Genomic DNA, 15,621 nt, shown 5'->3' with positions numbered 1-15,621 from the left:
TAAGCTTCAACGATTGTTTGCTGCTACCCTTATCTACAGTCATGCTGAATAAAGCTATAGCTAAATGGAAAGTTAAATGTATTCATGAGGTGTTAATATCTACATCTCATTATTTGCAGTCTCTCAGAGAAAGCAAAATCAAATACAAATAGTGCTACGCCAGAAACGGGTTTCTTGACCAACAATGTTGCTTCAGCATGCGACGAACTGGTTCCTTCTGAAGTGGCCACAGCTGTTGATGACAAGAGGGTTTGTATTTGAAAACGGCACGTCTTCTGGTCCACGTGAAAACAAGTTTGAACGTGAAATATTTTCTGACACTTTGGAGTTACTGTTGCTCTTTCCATTTTCTTTAGGTCGACATATGGCTCACAGCAATACTGTACAGGTCTAAAATCTCTATATAGGAAGTAGTCCGGGGTGCGATGAGTGACATAGAATCACAGAATGTCAGGGGTCGGGGGGGACCTCGAAAGCTCATCTGTTCCGGAGCAGGAACAGCCAGGTGAGCTTACACAGAACCAGGCGGGCTGGAATGTCTGCAGAGAAGGAGACTCCACAGCCTCCCTGGGCAGCCTGGGCCCGGCTCTGGCACCCTCACCGCGAACAAGTTTCTTCTCCTGTTCAAGCGGAACCTCCTGTGTTCCAGTTTGCACCCACTGCCCCTTGGCCTGTCACTGGTTGTCACCCAGAAGAGCCTGGCTCCATCCTCCTGGCACTGCCCCTTGCCATATTGATCCCCATTATGAGTCAGCCCTCAGTCTCCTCTCCTCCAGCTCAGAGCCCCAGCTCCTCAGCCGTTCCCCACACGGGAGCTGCTCCACTCCCTCCAGCATCTTCGTGGCTGCGCTGGGCTCCCAACAGTTCCCTGTCCTTGCACTGAGGGGCCAGAACTGGACACAATATTCCAGATGCGGCCTCACCAGGGCAGAGCAGAGGGGAGGAGAACAAGGGAGAGACCCCCAAACTGCCTCAGAATGGCACAAAAATCACCTCAGGGATCAAAATGGCGCCAGAATCACCTCAGGGTCAAAATGGGACCAGAATCACCTCAGGGCTCAAAGTGGCACCAGAATCATCTCAGGGCTCAAAATGGCCCCAAATCACCTCAGGGCTCAAAATGGCACCAAAATCACCTCAGGGCTCAAATGGCGCCAGAATCACCTCAGGGCTCAAATGGCGCCAGAATCACCTCAGGGCTCAACATGGCGGCCCCAGGGGAACCAATTTTGGGTTTTTTGGCCTCGATGCAAGACTGTACACTCGCCCTTGTTCTATTCCATGGAGTTTCTCCCCGCCCAACCCTCCAGCCTGCCCAGGTCTCCGGATGGCAGCGCAGCCTCCGGTGTCAGCCGCTCCTCCCAGTCCGGTGTCACCAGCAAACGGGGTGAGTGTCACTCTATCCCCTCACCCAAGTCGTTGATGAATATATTGCACAGCGCTGGTCCCAGCACCAACCCCTGAGGGACTCCACTAGATACAGGCCTTACATATATATATATTTAATTAAATTTCTGTAAATTTGCGCTCTCTCTACCCAAGGAGGTGATGATGCTTAATGCCCATAAGGCATCCGCACCCCCTCACCCATAGGTGCACCGAGCTGCTCCAGTTTTGCAGGGGGGCCCCATTCACAAAATGGGGGAGGGCGTTAATTAACACTAATTAGAGCCATTTCCACGCTTTATTGCAAAAAAAGTGCCCCCCGCGGCGACGGCGGGTGACACAAAAAAGCCAAAAATCGGGGCGGGGGGAAGGGAAAAAAAACCCACTCGTTTTCACACAGCAAAAAAACCCACCCGAAACGCAACAAAACCCCTCCCAAAATAGGGTAAAGAGAAGAAATTAGTAGTTTTTCTTCTTAAAAAGACTCACCTGGACGGCCCTGACTCACCCGCGGCCGCCGCCGGCCCCATGGTCTTTATTTTGGGGTGAAAAAAGTTTTTTGGGGGGTTTGCAGCAACCCCTGGTGACATCATCAGAAGGAAATTTGGGGGGAAAATAAATAATTTCAGTCCAATCCCCCAGTGGGATGAGCTCGAGTCCCCAGTGACAAGCGGCAGGTTGAAGGCGTCGCTTAAATTAAGGCAATTTTGGGGTTTTTTGAGCCCCCATGGAAGGATTTTTTGGAAGTTTTTGCTGTATTTTTTGGGGAGGCTGCTCTGAAATCCTTAAACATCCAGAATCCGCAGCGAGAAAGAAACAAAAGAGGAAAAAATAGGGAAGAAAACCCTATGGATGGCGTTTCCCAGGTCCAAATCCCGAAATCCAGGGAAGAACCTGCAGTAGAGGGAAAAACTGTGGGGAAAATAGAGGTTTTGGTGCTGGTAGCGACTATTTGGCCTCATAGTTGCTGGGAGGATGGGGAAATCCAGCGGGAAAAGCTGGTTTTCCCCCAAAAAACCATTGGGATGAGGCAAAAAACAATCGGGATGAGGAGGAAACACGTCGAGATGATGGGGAAAATCGTCGGGATGAGGAGAAAAACGTTGGCATGAGGTGAAAAAGTCTTGGGATGAGGTGAAAAAGTCTTGGGATGAGGTGAAAATGTTTTGGGATGAGGTGAAAAAGTCTTGGGATGAGGTGAAAATGTTTTGGGATGAGGTGAAAATGTCTTGGGATGAGGTGAAAATGTCTTGGGATGAGGTGAAAAACGTCAGGATGAGGTGAAAAAGTGTTGGGATGAGGTGAAAACTATCAGGATGAGGCAAAAAAAATGTCGGGATGAGGCAAAAAAAAATGTCGGGATGAGGCAAATAATGTCAGGATGAAGCAAAAAAGTCTTGGGATGAGGCCAAAAAGTCTTGGGATGAGGCCAAAAACATCAGGACGAGGTGAAAAAATGTGGGGATGAGGCGAAAACCGTGGCGATTAATCCGTTTTTTTCCCCAACCGCTGGAAAACGCTGACGGCGCCGGCGTTGTCCATGCGGGCGCCGGGGCTGTCGCTGGTGCTGGTCACCTTCCCGCTTCCCCAGGTCCTTTTAATGGTCACCCGAAATTCCGGGGTGTTTTTATCCTTTGTGCTGGTGACGTCGTCGTCTTGTGATTGAACCGCGCCACCGAAAATGCCGATTTTTGGCACCCCCAGGGGCATTTTTGGCGCTGGGCGGCGAGCGAGGCGCTGGGTTTTGGTGGCGACGGGGACAGTTTTGGCTTCCGAACTGGTGGCTTTGGCCTTGACAGTCCCTCCCGGCTCGGTGCTGGGTTTTTGGGGCCGTTTAGGAGGTTTTTTTAAGACACCGGCGTATTGTAGGACAGAACAGTCGTCGTCGCTCTCAGTGGCTTTGTCACCGTCAGCCCCCAACGTGTCACCCAGTCTGCTGAACACCCCCGTGGGCTGTGGGACAAAGACAGAGAAAAAACCTCCTGGATCCCCCAAATAAAGAGATTTTTACCTCCAGAGGAGAGAAAAGAACCTCCTGGGTCTCCCAAAAAAAGAGATTTTTGCCTCCAGAGGAAAGAAAAGAACCTCCTGGATCCCCCAAATAAAGAGATTTTTACCTCCAGAGGAGAGAAAAGAACCTTCTGGATGCCCCAAAAATCCTCCTGGGTCCCCCAAATAAAAGAGATTTTTGCCTCCAGAGGGGAGAAAAAAATTCTTTGTCTTTTTTTTGCCTCCAGAGAAGAGTAAAAAACTCGTTTATTTGGCCTTTTGCCTCCAGAGGAGAGAAAAAAATACTTCTGGACGCCCCAAAAAAGGATGAGAATGGACCCACAGCTCCATCCTGGGTTTTTTTGGTGTTTCTGCACCATTTTTCTGGTTATTTCAAGATTTTTTTGTTGTCTCACCTTCGCTCCCGTCGTCGTGTCGGCTTTGGCCTCGGCTCCCAGCCGCTCAAAGACCGACGTCCTCTGCAAACCTGTATTTTTTGAGAAAATTAAGGGTTTTTTGGGGGGAGATCGCCTTAAAAAATGAAAAATAAAATATACCAGATAAAAAATGCGCGAGCGGCCGCACGTCCCCGTCGTCCTCCCCCTCAAACAGACGTTTGATGTTTAAAATATCCTCAAAAACCCACAATTTCTACCCAGAGTATGAAAATCGTCGTTGGGGTTTGTTAAATTGGGGCTTTTGGAAGGGAAAAAATAAAGATTTGGACCTTTTGCCGCTTGTTGCTCCAGGATTTTCTTGGTGCGCGGCGTCGTGCCCTTGGGCATGTTGATGATGTATTTTCCCTCCATTTCTGCCGTAACCCGCCGCCGTTTCACCGGAATCGCCGGATTTCCGTCCACTGAGTCGCATAAACCTGAGGGAATGACAAAAAAAAGGACAGAAAAGCTCTTTTTCTGACAAAACCCATCCTCCAGGCGGCCTCTTCCTGTGGCCCAGTTCAGAATTGTAACTGGAAATCTCCCTTTTTTGCAATTTAAAACGTTTTTTCTGTCACAAATCCACCCCGCAAATGTGTTTCTCTGTAAATTCTGAGGTAAAATGTTGTGTAATTCGCTCAAAAAAGTAAAAGGTGCATGCAAAGTTGCTGTTTAAATCACTCGGTGGGGTTGAGGGGGGACATTTAAGGGGAAATAAATAGGAAAAGAACTACTTTTTAGCAATAAAAAGAAAAAAATGACTGGGGGGGAGAACATTTAATGAGAAACAAAAAAACAATTTTTGGTGACAAATATGGAAAAAATGACTTGGGATGTGGTGCTTAACGGCAAATTGAAAGGGGAAAATGACCAGGAGAGGTTATTTAATGGGAAATAAAACAGAAAAAGACAACTTTTTGGTCATAAAAAAAGAAAAAATGACCAGAGAAGGGATTTAATGTGAAATGAAAGGGAAAACAACCAACATTTTGGTCATAAAAAGGGCCATTTTTTGGCGCCAAAAAGGGACAAAATGACGTGGGATGGGGCGTTTAATGTGAAATAAAAAGGTAAAACCCCCCATTTTTGGGGGGATGTGTCTCCCTACCTGCTCGGGCCAGTTTGTTGGAGACGGTGATGGAGATTTTGGAGGCACGGGGGGGATTCTGGGGGGCGGGCGGCGACTCGCGCCTCAGGCTGTTGGCGATCATGCGGCTGGCGGCTGCGAAACGGCGGGAAAACGCTGGTTTTAAGCTAATTAACGTACCTCGTTAATCAAACGAGGGGGTTTAATCACCCCGCCCAACTCCCCCCGGGCTCACCGCTGTTGGCGTTACGGCGAAAATCTGGTTGAACATTCGGCGAGCTGGGATTGAGCGATTCCGTGGCCGCTTTGCACATCTCCTGAGGTACAAAAAAAAAAAAAAAAAAAAAATCACCAAAATTGGTTTATCCCTCCAATTTTCCTGAGGAGCGGCTGACACTGGAAGGCTGTGCTGCCATCCAGAGACCTGGGCAGGCTCAAGAGTTGGGTGGGAAAAATTGAATTAAATAGAATAAGGGCGAGCGTAGAGTCTTGCATCGAGGCCAAAAAACTCAAAATTGGTTCCCCTGGGGCCGCCATTTTGAGCCCTGAGGTGATTCTGGCGCCATTTTGACCCTGAGGTGATTCTGGCGCCATTTCGACCCTGAGGTGATTTTGGTGCCATTTTGAGCCCTGAGGAGATTCTGGTGCCACTTTGAGCCCTGAGGTGATCTTGGTGCCACTTTGAGCCCTGAGGTGATTCTGGCGCCATTTTCACCCTGAGGTGATTCTGGCGCCATTTTGAGCCCTGAGGTGATTCTGGTGCCACTTTGAGCCCTGAGGTGATTCTGGCGCCATTTTCACCCTGAGGTGATTCTGGCGCCATTTTGAGCCCTGAGGTGATTCTGGCGCCATTTTGGCCCCAAGGTGATTTTGGTGCCATTTTGACTCTGAGGTGATTCTGGTGCCACTTTGAGCCCTGAGGTGATTCTGGCGCCATTTTGGCCCCAAGGTGATTCTGGCGCCATTTTGACCCTGAGGTGATTCTGGTGCCATTTTGACTCCTGAGGTGATTCTGGCGCCATTTTGACCCTGAGGTGATTCTGGTGCCACTTTGAGCCCTGAGGTGATTCTGGTGCCATTTTGACTCCTGAGGTGATTCTGGTGCCACTTTGAGCCCTGAGGTGATTCTGGCGCCATTTTGGCCCCGAGGTGATTTTGGTGCCATTTTGACTCTGAGGTGATTCTGGTGCCACTTCGAGCCCTGAGGTGATTCTGGCGCCATTTTGACTCTGAGGTGATTCTGGCGCCATTTTCACCCTGAGGTGATTCTGGCGCCATTTTGACTCTGAGGTGATTCTGGCGCCATGTTGAGCCCTGAGGTGATTTTCTCTCTTCTGGGTGACAACCAGTGACAGGCCAAGGGGCAGTGGGTGCAAACTGGAACACAGGAGGTTCCGCTTGAACAGGAGAAGAAACTTGTTCGCGGTGAGGGTGCCAGAGCCGGGCCCAGGCTGCCCAGGGAGGCTGTGGAGTCTCCTTCTCTGCAGACATTCCAGCCCGCCTGGTTCTGTGTAACCTCACCTGGGTTTTCCTCATCTTTCGAGGTCCCTTCCAATCCCTAAAATTCTGTGATTCTGTGATTTTCACCTTTGGGATAATCACTGAGGGAGGGGATAAATTATTGACATAAATCGAAGGCGCAATTATCGAGAGGAAACATGCGGTGAAATTTACCCTGGGGATGAATTTTGTTTGCTATAATCTCATTACAGCACAAAACCCACAAAATACAACCACCTCTCTCACTGGATTTTGTAAAATTTAAACTTCTGAAGCAAAAGCATGATAATTTTACACCAACCGATAATGAATGGATGAGTAGAGGCACTCGAGTACCGCATAAATAAAGAAAATAGCATAAAATACCCTAAAAATGGGGTATTTTCTATAACTTCATATAAAATAATTTTTAAATTATATAAATTTATAATTTCATATAAAATTTGGGAGAATACCATCACTGACAAATCAAGGAAACAACAAAAGTGCATTTTGTTTTGCAACTGAAGTTCATTTTCTTGCAACGAAAGTGCATTTTCTTGCAACGAAAGTGCTTTTTTTTGCCACAAAATTGTGGGGTTTGCAACAAAACTGTATTTTGTGCAACTAAGGTGTGGTTTTTTGCCACAGAAATGCTTTTTTTTTTGCAGCCAGTGCATTTTCTCCCCAGAAATCCAAACGAACTCACACCTGTTGCTTCAATAAACCTCGTTATTTGTGGTTCCAGTTGCACGAATCTCTCACCAGATGCGCAAAGGGGGTTGAATTTCTGCCTGATTAAGGGGGTTTAATTCTCGCCTAATTAATTTCTGCCTAATTAACCCTTTTTCCGCACCTGCCGGTAGACGACCTTGGCGTGTTTGAGGATGGCGATGATGTCTCCCACCACCGTGATGCCCAATTCGTTCATAATTTCCTTGTTTAAATCCAGCAACATGTTTTTCTGGATCCTGAGCGGGGAGGAAAAGACCCAGCTTAATGAGGCGTCCCCCTAATTACGAGCCGCAATTAATTAAAACCCCGAGAGAGACGTGCCGCGATATCCCCGACTTGGATTCGGCCAGCGCCGCCCTCATAAAAACAGCGATAAAAATGAAAAAGAAAACCAACTTTTTGATGATAAAAACGGAAAAGATGAGCGGAGGGGATGATTTAATGTGAAACAAAAGGGAAAACAATCAACTTTTTGGTCATAAAAAGGGAAAAAATGACCTAGGATGTGGAGTTTAATGGGAAGTTAAAAGGGGAAAAATGACCAGAAGAGGAAATAAAACGGAAAAACCCAACTTTTTTGACTATAAAATGGCAAAAAATACCTAGGAGAGGTATTTAACGGGAAATAAAAAGGGAAAAAATGACCTGGGGAGGTGCTCCAATGGGAAATAAAGAAGAAAAAATCCAACTTTTGGTCATAAAAAGGGAAAAAATGACCAGACAGAAGGAATTAATGTGAAATAAAAAGGAAAAACACCAAATTTTTGGCCATAAAAAAGGAAAAAATGGCGTAAAACCAGCGATAAAAATAAAAATAAGCTCGGCGCAGGGGGAATAATTAATGTGGTTAATCAAAGAGGGGGTTAATTGATTTATTTCTCTGCTCCCCGTTGCACGCAGGGTTTTTTAGGGTGTTTTTTCCCCCTTGTCGCTGACCTGTTGTCCACGAACATGACGGCGTAGTTGACGGCGGGGCCCGGGGGGATCCCGGCTTCCTTGAAAAACTGGATCCACTCGGACGTGGCTGAAAGAACGGGGAAAAAAGGGAATAAATATGAAATAAAGCAAGGAGAGTGGGGGGTTTGTCTCATTGCGGGTGTTTGTGGGATGAAACGGGAGGAAAACAGGGGCGGGTTGAGGGGTAAAAATACCCAATTTGGAGGTGATGTGGGGGTTTTGGGGGGGTGTCACTCACCCATCGTGACGGACGCCATGGGGGGCCCGGGCTATGCGGGGGCACTGGGAGCTGCCTGGGGGGCGAGCAGCCGCTGGGACCCCCGGGCCCTTCCCTCCTGCCCCATAACCCTCCTCCTGCCCCATAACCCTCCTGCGCCCCTTCTCGCCCCACATCCCCCTTTCCCCATAGACCCTCCTGCCCCACACATCCTCCTGGCCCCCCCACACCCTTCCCTCCTGCTCCCCATTTTGCCCCACACCCCTTCTTCCTGCCCCACAGATCCTCCTGCCCCTCCTTTAGCCCCACACCCCTTCCTCCTGCCCCTCTTCTTGCCCCACATCCCCCTTCCCCCCCTTTCCCCACAGACCCTCCTGCCCCACATACCTTCCTGTGCCCCCCCACCCTCTCCCCTTCCCTCCTGCCCCACACCCTCTCCTGCCCCCCATCTTGCCCCACATCCCCTCCCCCTTTCCCCATAGACCCTCCTGCCCCACACCCACTCCTGCCCCCCATTTTGCCCCACCCCCCTTCCTCCTGCCCCCCTTCTTGCTCCACATCCCCTCCCCATTTCTCCCCTTTTCCCATAGACCTTCCTGCCTCACACACCCTCCCGGCCCCCCCACACCCCTTCCCCTTCCCTCCTGCCCCCCATTTTGCCCCACAATCCCTCCTCCTGCCCCACACATCCCCCGACCCTCCTCCTGCCCCACAGATCCTCCTGCCCCACAGATCCTCCTGCCCCCTCCCCTTGCCCCACACCCCCACATCCTGCCCCCCCTTGCCCCACAAATCCTCCTGTTCCCTTTTCCTGCCCCACAACCCTTGCCTGCCCCCCTCCCTTCTCGCCTGCCCCACAGATCCGCCTGCCCCACATCCCCTCCCCTTCCCTCCTGCCCCACACCCCCTCTTTAGCCCCGCAGCCCCTCTCCTGCCCCACATCCTGCCCCACATCCCCTGTCCTCACCTCCCCGCGCCCCATCCCGCCGCCACCGGCCCACCGGCCCGCCGGCCCGGGCCCGACCGGAAGCAGACCTCACGAAGCGCCGGAAGTGACCTCACCCCAGCGCGCCTATGGGGCGAGGGGCCGCTCTAGGCAGCGGCTGCAGCCGAAGCGGGAAAGGGGGAAGTTGACCATAGAGCGCCTGGAGGAGCGAGCGCGCCACCCAGAGGGACGCTCTGGGAACAGCTCCGGGGGGGATCCTAAACCTGGCCTGGTCTTAAACCGGGGCCTAAACTCGGCCCTAAACGTGTCCCTGGTCTTTGTGTTCCAGCATCGCGCCGGGATGAAGCCCCACGGCACCTACAAACAGGTAATGGCACCAAAACCCCAGACTGGGCTGCCCCAAAATCCCAAACTGGGGCACCCCAGCACCCTAAACCCCAAACTGGGCCACCCCAGTACCCCAAAACCCAAACTGGGGCACCCCAAAAAAACCCAAAACCCCAAACTGGGCCACCCCAAATTCCAAACTGGGGCACCCCGGAGCTTCCTGCACTCCCCCAGCACCCCAAAACCCCCAAACTGGGGCACCCCAGCACCCCCAGCACCCCCAAATTCCAAACTGGGACACCCCAAAACCCCAAACTGAGGCACCCCAGAACCCGATAACCCCAAACTGAGCCACCCCAGCACCCCAAACCCAAACTGGGGCACCCCAAAACCCCCAAAACCCCAAACTGGGGCACCCCAGCACCTCCAAAATTCCCAAATTCCAAACTGGGCCGCCCCAAAAGCCCAAACTGGGGCACCCCAGAACCCGATAACCCCAAACTGGGCCACCCCACCACCCCAAAACCCCCCAAATTCCAAACTGGGACACCCCAAAACCCCAGAAACCCCAAACTGGGGCACCCAAGCCCCTGTACCCCATGGGGAGCCCTGTCAATATGGGGGGAGGGCACCCAGGTTTGGGGTCCCCCACCCCAATTCTCTGTGTGTCTCCCCCAGCTGGACCCCCAGGAGGACTGTGGGGTGCAGCCCCCCCGCTTCCTGCTCAAGGTAACCCCCCCCCCCCCCAAAATTTGGGGTGGCTTTAAATCCCCTAAATTAATTAACTCCTTAATTTGGGGTAACTTTACAGCCATACATTAATTCGTTCCTTAATTTGAGGGGCCTTTAATTCTTCTAAACGATTTAATTCCTTAATTTTGGGGGCCTTTAAATGTCCTAAATTATTTAATTCCTTATTTTTGGGTAACCTTACACCCATAAATTGACTCATTCTTTCTTTTGGGGTGACTTTAAATCCCCTAAATTATTTAATTCCTTCATTGTGGGTAACTTTGTATCCATAAATGAATTCAGTCCTTAATTTTGGGGGCCCTTAATTCTTCTAAATGATCCAATTCCTTAATTTTGGGGGCCTTTAAATGTCCTAAATTATTTAATTCCTTCATTTTGGGTAACTTAGGGCAATAAATGAACTAATTCCTTCATTTCGGGTGGCTTTAAATCCTCCAGATTAACTAATTCCTTCTTTTTGGGGTGGCTTTAAATCCCCTAAATTATTTAATCCCTTAATTTTGGGGTAACTTTACCTCCACAAATTAATTAATTCCTCCATTTTGGGGTCGTTTTCAATCCCTTAAATGAATCAATCCCTTAATTTGGGGGCGATGACCCAGCGCCGCGCGTCGCTCTGCGCCGTTGTCCCCCCGCTCTTTGTCGTCACCTTCGTCATCGTCGTCACCGTCCGCCTGAGCTCCGCCCTCCGCGGTGATGCCGCCGGTGATGCCGGTGACGCCGCGTCCTGCGGTGACACATGCCGGTAAGCCGACTCATTGGGGACGTGGGTGACGCTCCCCGTGGACTTTTTGTCACCGAATTCTCCCCACAGCATCGTCCTGGCCGAGAGCATCCCAGAGGGGATGACGTTCGGCGATGCTTTTGTGCCGAATCCCTCCACGTTCGCCACCTGGATGAGCCTTTTGGGGACCGTCACCCACAGCCTGGACGTCGCCTCCTTCTACTGGACGATGACCAACGAGGACACGGGGACGCACGAACCCTCGGCCGCCCAGGTCCGCGCCCCGTCTGGGCGCTAAACCCGGTTCTATCCCCCGCTTTCGCGCCATTTTTAATCATTCCCACCACTTTTTTTGCCAATTCAGGGTGAACAAATCCTGAAGGAGCTCCTCCAGTTATCCCGCCGCGGCGTCGCCGTCCGAATTGCCGTCAGCCGCCCGGCGGCGAAATCCCCATTGAACGACCTCCAAGCGCTGGAGCAGAGCGGTGAGTGACACCAAAAACCCCCCAGATTTGGTCTTTTGAGGGCGTTTTGAGCGCGAAAGACGCACGTTTTGGCCGCGCAGGTGCTGCGGTGCGTGTGGTGGACATGCCACGGCTCACCGGCGGCGTGTTGCACACCAAATTCTGGCTGGTCGACGGTGCCCATCTCTACGTCGGGAGCGCCAACATGGACTGGAGGTCTTTGACGCAGGTGAGTGGCTCCAAACGGCACCAAAACGGCTCCAAACGGCCCCAAAATGGCGCCGAACAGCCCCAAAACCATCGATTGCCGTAAGATGAGACTCAGGCGATGGCGGCACCGCCTGGTGGGTCCCAACGCCGCGTTTTCCGCAGGTGAAGGAGCTCGGCGCCGCCGTCTACAACTGCAGCTGCTTGGCCGAAGATTTGGGCAAAATTTTCGAAGCGTATTGGGCTCTTGGCGTCCCTGGCGCCACCGTCCCGGTGCCGTGGCCGGCAAATTATTCCACCGCCTTCAACGCGGAGACGCCGCTGGAGCTGAAGCTCAACGGCACCGACGCTGCCGTCTACTTCTCGGTACGGCCGCAGTCACCGCCGTTTGGTGGCTGCGGATGAGGGATTTGCCCTTTTTAGGTCACTCCACGACTTGACGGAGCTCGATGGCAAAGTTCACTAATTATTTAATGAGGTTAACAGTTGGATTCGATGATCTCGAGAGTCTCTTCCAACCAAAATGGTTCTGTAGGGCCTTATTATGCCTAAATTATGGGTTTTTTCGGTAAAATGCAGAACAGGCCTCATCTCGCAGGTGTCCATGGTGACCTGTGGCTTCATGTAGGCTTCGTTTCGCTTGAATAAATTCATTTTTTTCTCGATAAAGTGCAAAACAGGCCTTGTCTTGTACATCCGTGATGGCCTGTAGCTTTGTGTAGGCCTTGAAGGCCTCATTTTACCTGAGTACATTCCATTTTTTCTCAATAAAGCCCAAAAACCAGGTGTCCATGATGGCCTGTAGCCTCATGTAGCCTTGAAGGCCTCATTTTACCTGAGTAAATTCCATTTTTTCTCAATAAAGTCCAAAAAACAGGTGTCCATGATGGCCTGTAGCTTCGTGTAGGCCTTGAAGGCCTCATTTTACCTGAGTACATTCCATTTTTTCTCAATAAAGTCCAAAAACCAGGTGTCCATGATGGCCTGTAGCTTCGTGTAGGCCTTGAAGGCCTCATTTTACCTGAGTACATTCCATTTTTTCTCAATAAAGTCCAAAAACCAGGTGTCCATGATGGCCTGTAGCTTCGTGTAGGCCTTGAAGGCCTCATTTTACCTGAGCACATTCCATTTCTCTCAATAAAGTGCCCAAACCAGGCCTCATCTCTCAGATATTCACCACAACCACTTTTGTTTTCATTAAATAGACACAATTTTGGTAAACGCGAGCAGAACTTTCCAGCGTAAAGCTTAAGATTTCTGCAAATTTGGTCCGCTAAGTCACGTGAGGCGGGTATGGTATTAAAAACCGCACGGCCTTATAGTTTGAGGTAATTAATTCTATTTAGCCCCCGTTTCCTTACACTAAATGACCGATATAAAACTTAAATTGGTAATTAATACTAATCACTGATCAGTAAGTTAGTAATTATCAGCAATTAGTTAAAAATCGTTGCCACTCAGGCAGTTTTTAGCAGCGAGAGCTCCCGGTCGCTCGCCCCGGTTGTCGTGTTTATGGAATAAACCCACGGGGTTTAATTAAAGGCGGATATTTTGATTTCGGCAGAGCTCGCCGCCGCCCCTCTGCGCCGCCGGCCGCACCGCCGACCTCGCCGCCCTCCTCGGCGTCATCGACGCCGCCGCCGAATTTATCGACGTGGCCGTCATGAGTTACCTCCCCACCACCGAGTTCTCCCGCCCCGAAAGGTTCGTACTCCCCCCGTTTGCCGAAATTCGTGAGTTATTGAAAAACGTCTGAAGGACGACGCAGCCAGCGCGAGGTCTTGAGGGGAAAGTCTTGCTTGTCAAACTTAATTTTGTTCTGCGACAAGTGTACGCGCCCAGTTGACCAAGGGAACCTGTCGATGGGATCTTTTGGGATTTTGGTAAAGATTTTGATAGCGTTTCTCACAATATTCTCCTGGACGAGAGGGTTCGTACCCCCAACCGTGACCCCGTTTGCCAAACTCCTTTTGGGGTTATTCTGGGAGTTATTGAAAAACGCCTGAAGGACGACGCAGCCAGCGCGGCGTCGTGATCCTTTGGGATTTTAGTAAAAATTTTGGCGGTGTTTCTCAATTGGCTCAAAGGGTTCTAGTCAATGGGTCATGTCGGGCTCTGACCGGTCACCACAGGATCCATCTTGGGCCCAGCGCTCTGCAATGTCTTTATAAACGATTTAGACTCAGGACTCGAGGGATCGCTCAGAAATTTTGCTGATGACACAAAATGAGGAGGAGCTGTCGACACTCTGGAGGGCAGAGAGGCCCTGAGAGGGATCTGGAGAAACCGGAGAACTGGGCAATCGCCAACCGCGGGAGGTTCAACAAGGGCAAGTGCCAGATTCTGCACCTGGGACAAGGTCTGTCTTGTCATGAGGTGACCCTGGCACCCCTCTGGCGCCATTCGGAGCCCTGAGGCGATTTTGGGGCCACTTTGAGCCCTGAGGTGATTCTGGCGCCATTTTGGGCCCTGAGGTGATTTTGGCACCATTTGGAGCCCTGAGGTGATTCTGGCGCCATTTTGGGCCCTGAGGTGATTTTGGGGCCATTTTGACCCTGAGGTGATTCTGGTCCCATTTTGACCCTGAGGTGATTTTGGGGCCATTTTGACCCTGAGGTGATTTTGGGGCCATTTTGACCCTGAGGCAATTCTGGTGCCATTCAGAGCCCTGAGGTGATTCTGGCGCCATTTTGACCCTGAGGTGATTCTGGTCCCATTTTGACCCTGAGGTGATTTTGGGGCCATTTTGACCCTGAGGCGATTCTGGTCCCATTTTGACCCTGAGGTGATTCTGTCGCCATTTTGAGCCCTGAGGTGATTCTGGTGCCATTTTGAGCCCTGAGGTGATTCTGGCGCCATTTTGACCCTGAGGTGATTCTGGCGCCATTTTGACCCCTGAGGTGATTCTGGCGCCATTTGGAGCCCTGAGGTGATTTTGGGGCCACTTTGAGCCCTGAGGAGATTTTGATGAGGGGAAACTCCATGATCCTTGTGCGTCCCTTCCAACCCCGGCCATTCTCCCATTCTCTGCTGTTCCCCCCGCAGATTCTGGCCGGCCATTGACAACCGCCTCCGCGCCGCTGCCTTCGAGCGCGGGGTCGCCGTGCGGCTGCTGGCGGGTTGTTGGCGCCACAGCCGCGCCGCCATGTTCCCCTTCCTCCGGTCCCTCGCCGCCCTCGCCGACAACCGCACCCGCTACAGCGTGGAGGTGGTGGGTACCGCGCCGACCGCGGCGGCACCGGTCGGTGGCTTTTTTTGGTGGGTGACGGTATTTTCCCTTCGCCGCAGCGGCTTTTCGTGGTGCCGGCGAGCGCGGCGCAAGCGCGAATCCCCTACGCCCGCGTCAACCACAACAAGTACATGGTGACGGAGAAGGCGGCGTATATCGGTGGGTATACGGGCGGGTTTGGGGGCTGTTTCTTTGAGTTTTTACTGAAAAAAATCTCTTTTTACAGGCACGTCCAACTGGTCCGGTGACTATTTCGAGCGGACGGCGGGGTCGGCGCTGGTGGTGAAGCAAACGGGGGGCGGAGGCGGCGCCAGCACCGTCGGCGAGCAGCTCCAGGGGGTTTTCGAGCGGGACTGGAGCTCCCAGTACAGCGTGGACATCGGCGACACCGAGCGCTGGGAGAACGTCTGCGGCTCCCGTGAACCGTAAGTGCCGGTTGCGCCGGATCCGGCCGCAAAGAAAGAAAAAAAAAAAAAACGAGAGAAAAAACGAGGTTTTGGTGGATTTTATGCCACTGTAATTGAGGCAAGGGGATGAGGACGATGCCGAACGCCATCCCGGCAAAGAGTCAGACCAAACGCTCGGCTGTCAGTAAATGATTTATTAAATGGTGCCGGGAGTGCGCGGTGCAGCCCGTCCTGGCGACGTTCTCCTCCACTGGCGTTTTTGGCGGCGGGAGGTGAG

General features: G+C 51.6%; 2 protein-coding genes across 3 annotated transcripts; one reads left to right on the top strand and one right to left on the bottom strand.

The window, feature by feature from the left end:
• Positions 1-1,486: 1,486 nt before the first annotated feature.
• On the bottom strand, positions 1,487-9,328 carry C37H19orf47 (chromosome 37 C19orf47 homolog). The gene is made up of 9 exons (XM_065655143.1): positions 9,255-9,328; positions 8,309-8,363; positions 8,050-8,137; positions 7,235-7,349; positions 5,135-5,216; positions 4,921-5,034; positions 4,103-4,249; positions 3,792-3,862; positions 1,487-3,339 (listed from the first exon to the last, which is right to left on the bottom strand). The coding sequence occupies exons 2-9, from the start codon at positions 8,325-8,327 to the stop codon at positions 2,872-2,874; spliced, it is 1,104 nt and encodes a 367-aa protein (XP_065511215.1). The 5' UTR covers positions 8,328-8,363; positions 9,255-9,328; the 3' UTR covers positions 1,487-2,871.
• A 37-nt stretch (positions 9,329-9,365) lies between these two features.
• Positions 9,366-15,551, top strand: PLD3 (phospholipase D family member 3). Of its 2 annotated transcripts, XM_065655149.1 has the most exons (11): positions 9,366-9,600; positions 10,239-10,289; positions 10,916-11,058; positions 11,128-11,311; positions 11,402-11,522; positions 11,603-11,730; positions 11,874-12,074; positions 13,273-13,412; positions 14,754-14,919; positions 14,997-15,096; positions 15,164-15,551. In XM_065655149.1, the coding sequence occupies exons 1-11, from the start codon at positions 9,574-9,576 to the stop codon at positions 15,364-15,366; spliced, it is 1,464 nt and encodes a 487-aa protein (XP_065511221.1). In that variant the 5' UTR covers positions 9,366-9,573; the 3' UTR covers positions 15,367-15,551. The 2 variants fall into 2 exon arrangements, with proteins under 2 accessions (XP_065511221.1, XP_065511223.1); XM_065655151.1 differs by lacking the exon at positions 10,239-10,289.
• Positions 15,552-15,621: the final 70 nt, after the last annotated feature.

The sequence above is a fragment of the Caloenas nicobarica genome, chromosome 37 (assembly GCF_036013445.1).
Source record: "Caloenas nicobarica isolate bCalNic1 chromosome 37, bCalNic1.hap1, whole genome shotgun sequence".
In the NCBI taxonomy this organism is placed as follows: domain Eukaryota; kingdom Metazoa; phylum Chordata; class Aves; order Columbiformes; family Columbidae; genus Caloenas; species Caloenas nicobarica.
Note: the sequence above shows the minus strand (reverse complement) of the source record. Positions and strands in the feature narration are given on the sequence as shown.

Excerpts from the sequence above, each read along its gene's own strand:
- C37H19orf47 (XM_065655143.1), bottom strand. Across the intron at positions 7,350-8,049 it reads GTCATGTTCGTGGACAACAG|GATCCAGAAAAACATGTTGC; the intron begins GTCAGCGACAAG and ends CTCCCCGCTCAG. Across the intron at positions 4,250-4,920 it reads CAACAAACTGGCCCGAGCAG|GTTTATGCGACTCAGTGGAC; the intron begins GTAGGGAGACAC and ends TCATTCCCTCAG.
- PLD3 (XM_065655149.1), top strand. The coding sequence starts at position 9,574 with ATGAAGCCCCACGGCACCTACAAACAG. Across the intron at positions 9,601-10,238 it reads CCCACGGCACCTACAAACAG|CTGGACCCCCAGGAGGACTG; the intron begins GTAATGGCACCA and ends TGTCTCCCCCAG. Across the intron at positions 12,075-13,272 it reads ACGCTGCCGTCTACTTCTCG|AGCTCGCCGCCGCCCCTCTG; the intron begins GTACGGCCGCAG and ends TGATTTCGGCAG.